Source organism: Morone saxatilis, unplaced genomic scaffold, assembly GCF_004916995.1.
Source record: "Morone saxatilis isolate NCDOM2014 unplaced genomic scaffold, NCSU_SB_2.0 Contig14, whole genome shotgun sequence".
NCBI classification, from domain to species: Eukaryota; Metazoa; Chordata; class Actinopteri; family Moronidae; genus Morone; species Morone saxatilis.
The window spans coordinates 22,422,171-22,422,658 of record NW_023339696.1 but is presented as its reverse complement, the minus strand read 5'-3'; the positions used below and the strand labels follow the sequence as shown (position 1 = coordinate 22,422,658).

General features: G+C 59.2%; 1 protein-coding gene across 1 annotated transcript in view; it reads left to right on the top strand.

Annotated features, from left to right (window-relative positions):
* Positions 1-488, top strand: part of LOC118323392 (heat shock 70 kDa protein 1-like) — a gene marked incomplete at its 3' end in the record, with an annotated part of 17,318 nt that extends 16,830 nt beyond the window's left edge. Inside the window, 1 exon segment of the mRNA XM_035655350.1 lies at positions 1-488. Coding sequence (XP_035511243.1) covers positions 1-488 — 488 coding nt within the window.

Below are 488 nucleotides of genomic sequence, written 5' to 3'. Positions count from 1 at the left end.
ATCATCGCCAACGACCAGGGCAACAGGACCACCCCCAGCTATGTGGCGTTCACCGACACCGAGAGGCTGATCGGGGACGCGGCCAAGAACCAGGTGGCTCTGAACCCCAGCAACACCGTGTTTGATGCCAAGAGACTGATTGGAAGAAAGTTGGATGATCCAGTGGTGCAGGCTGACATGAAGCACTGGCCCTTCAAGGTGGTTGGAGATGGAGGGAAGCCCAAAATCCAGGTGGAATACAAAGGGGAGGACAAAACCTTCTACCCCGAGGAGATCTCCTCCATGGTCCTGCTGAAGATGAAGGAGATCGCCGAGGCCTACCTCGGCCACCAGGTGTCCAACGCGGTCGTCACGGTCCCGGCGTACTTCAACGACTCCCAGCGACAGGCCACGAAAGACGCGGGCGTCATCGCGGGACTGAACGTCCTGAGGATTATCAACGAGCCGACGGCGGCCGCCATCGCGTACGGTCTGGACAAAGGCAAGAG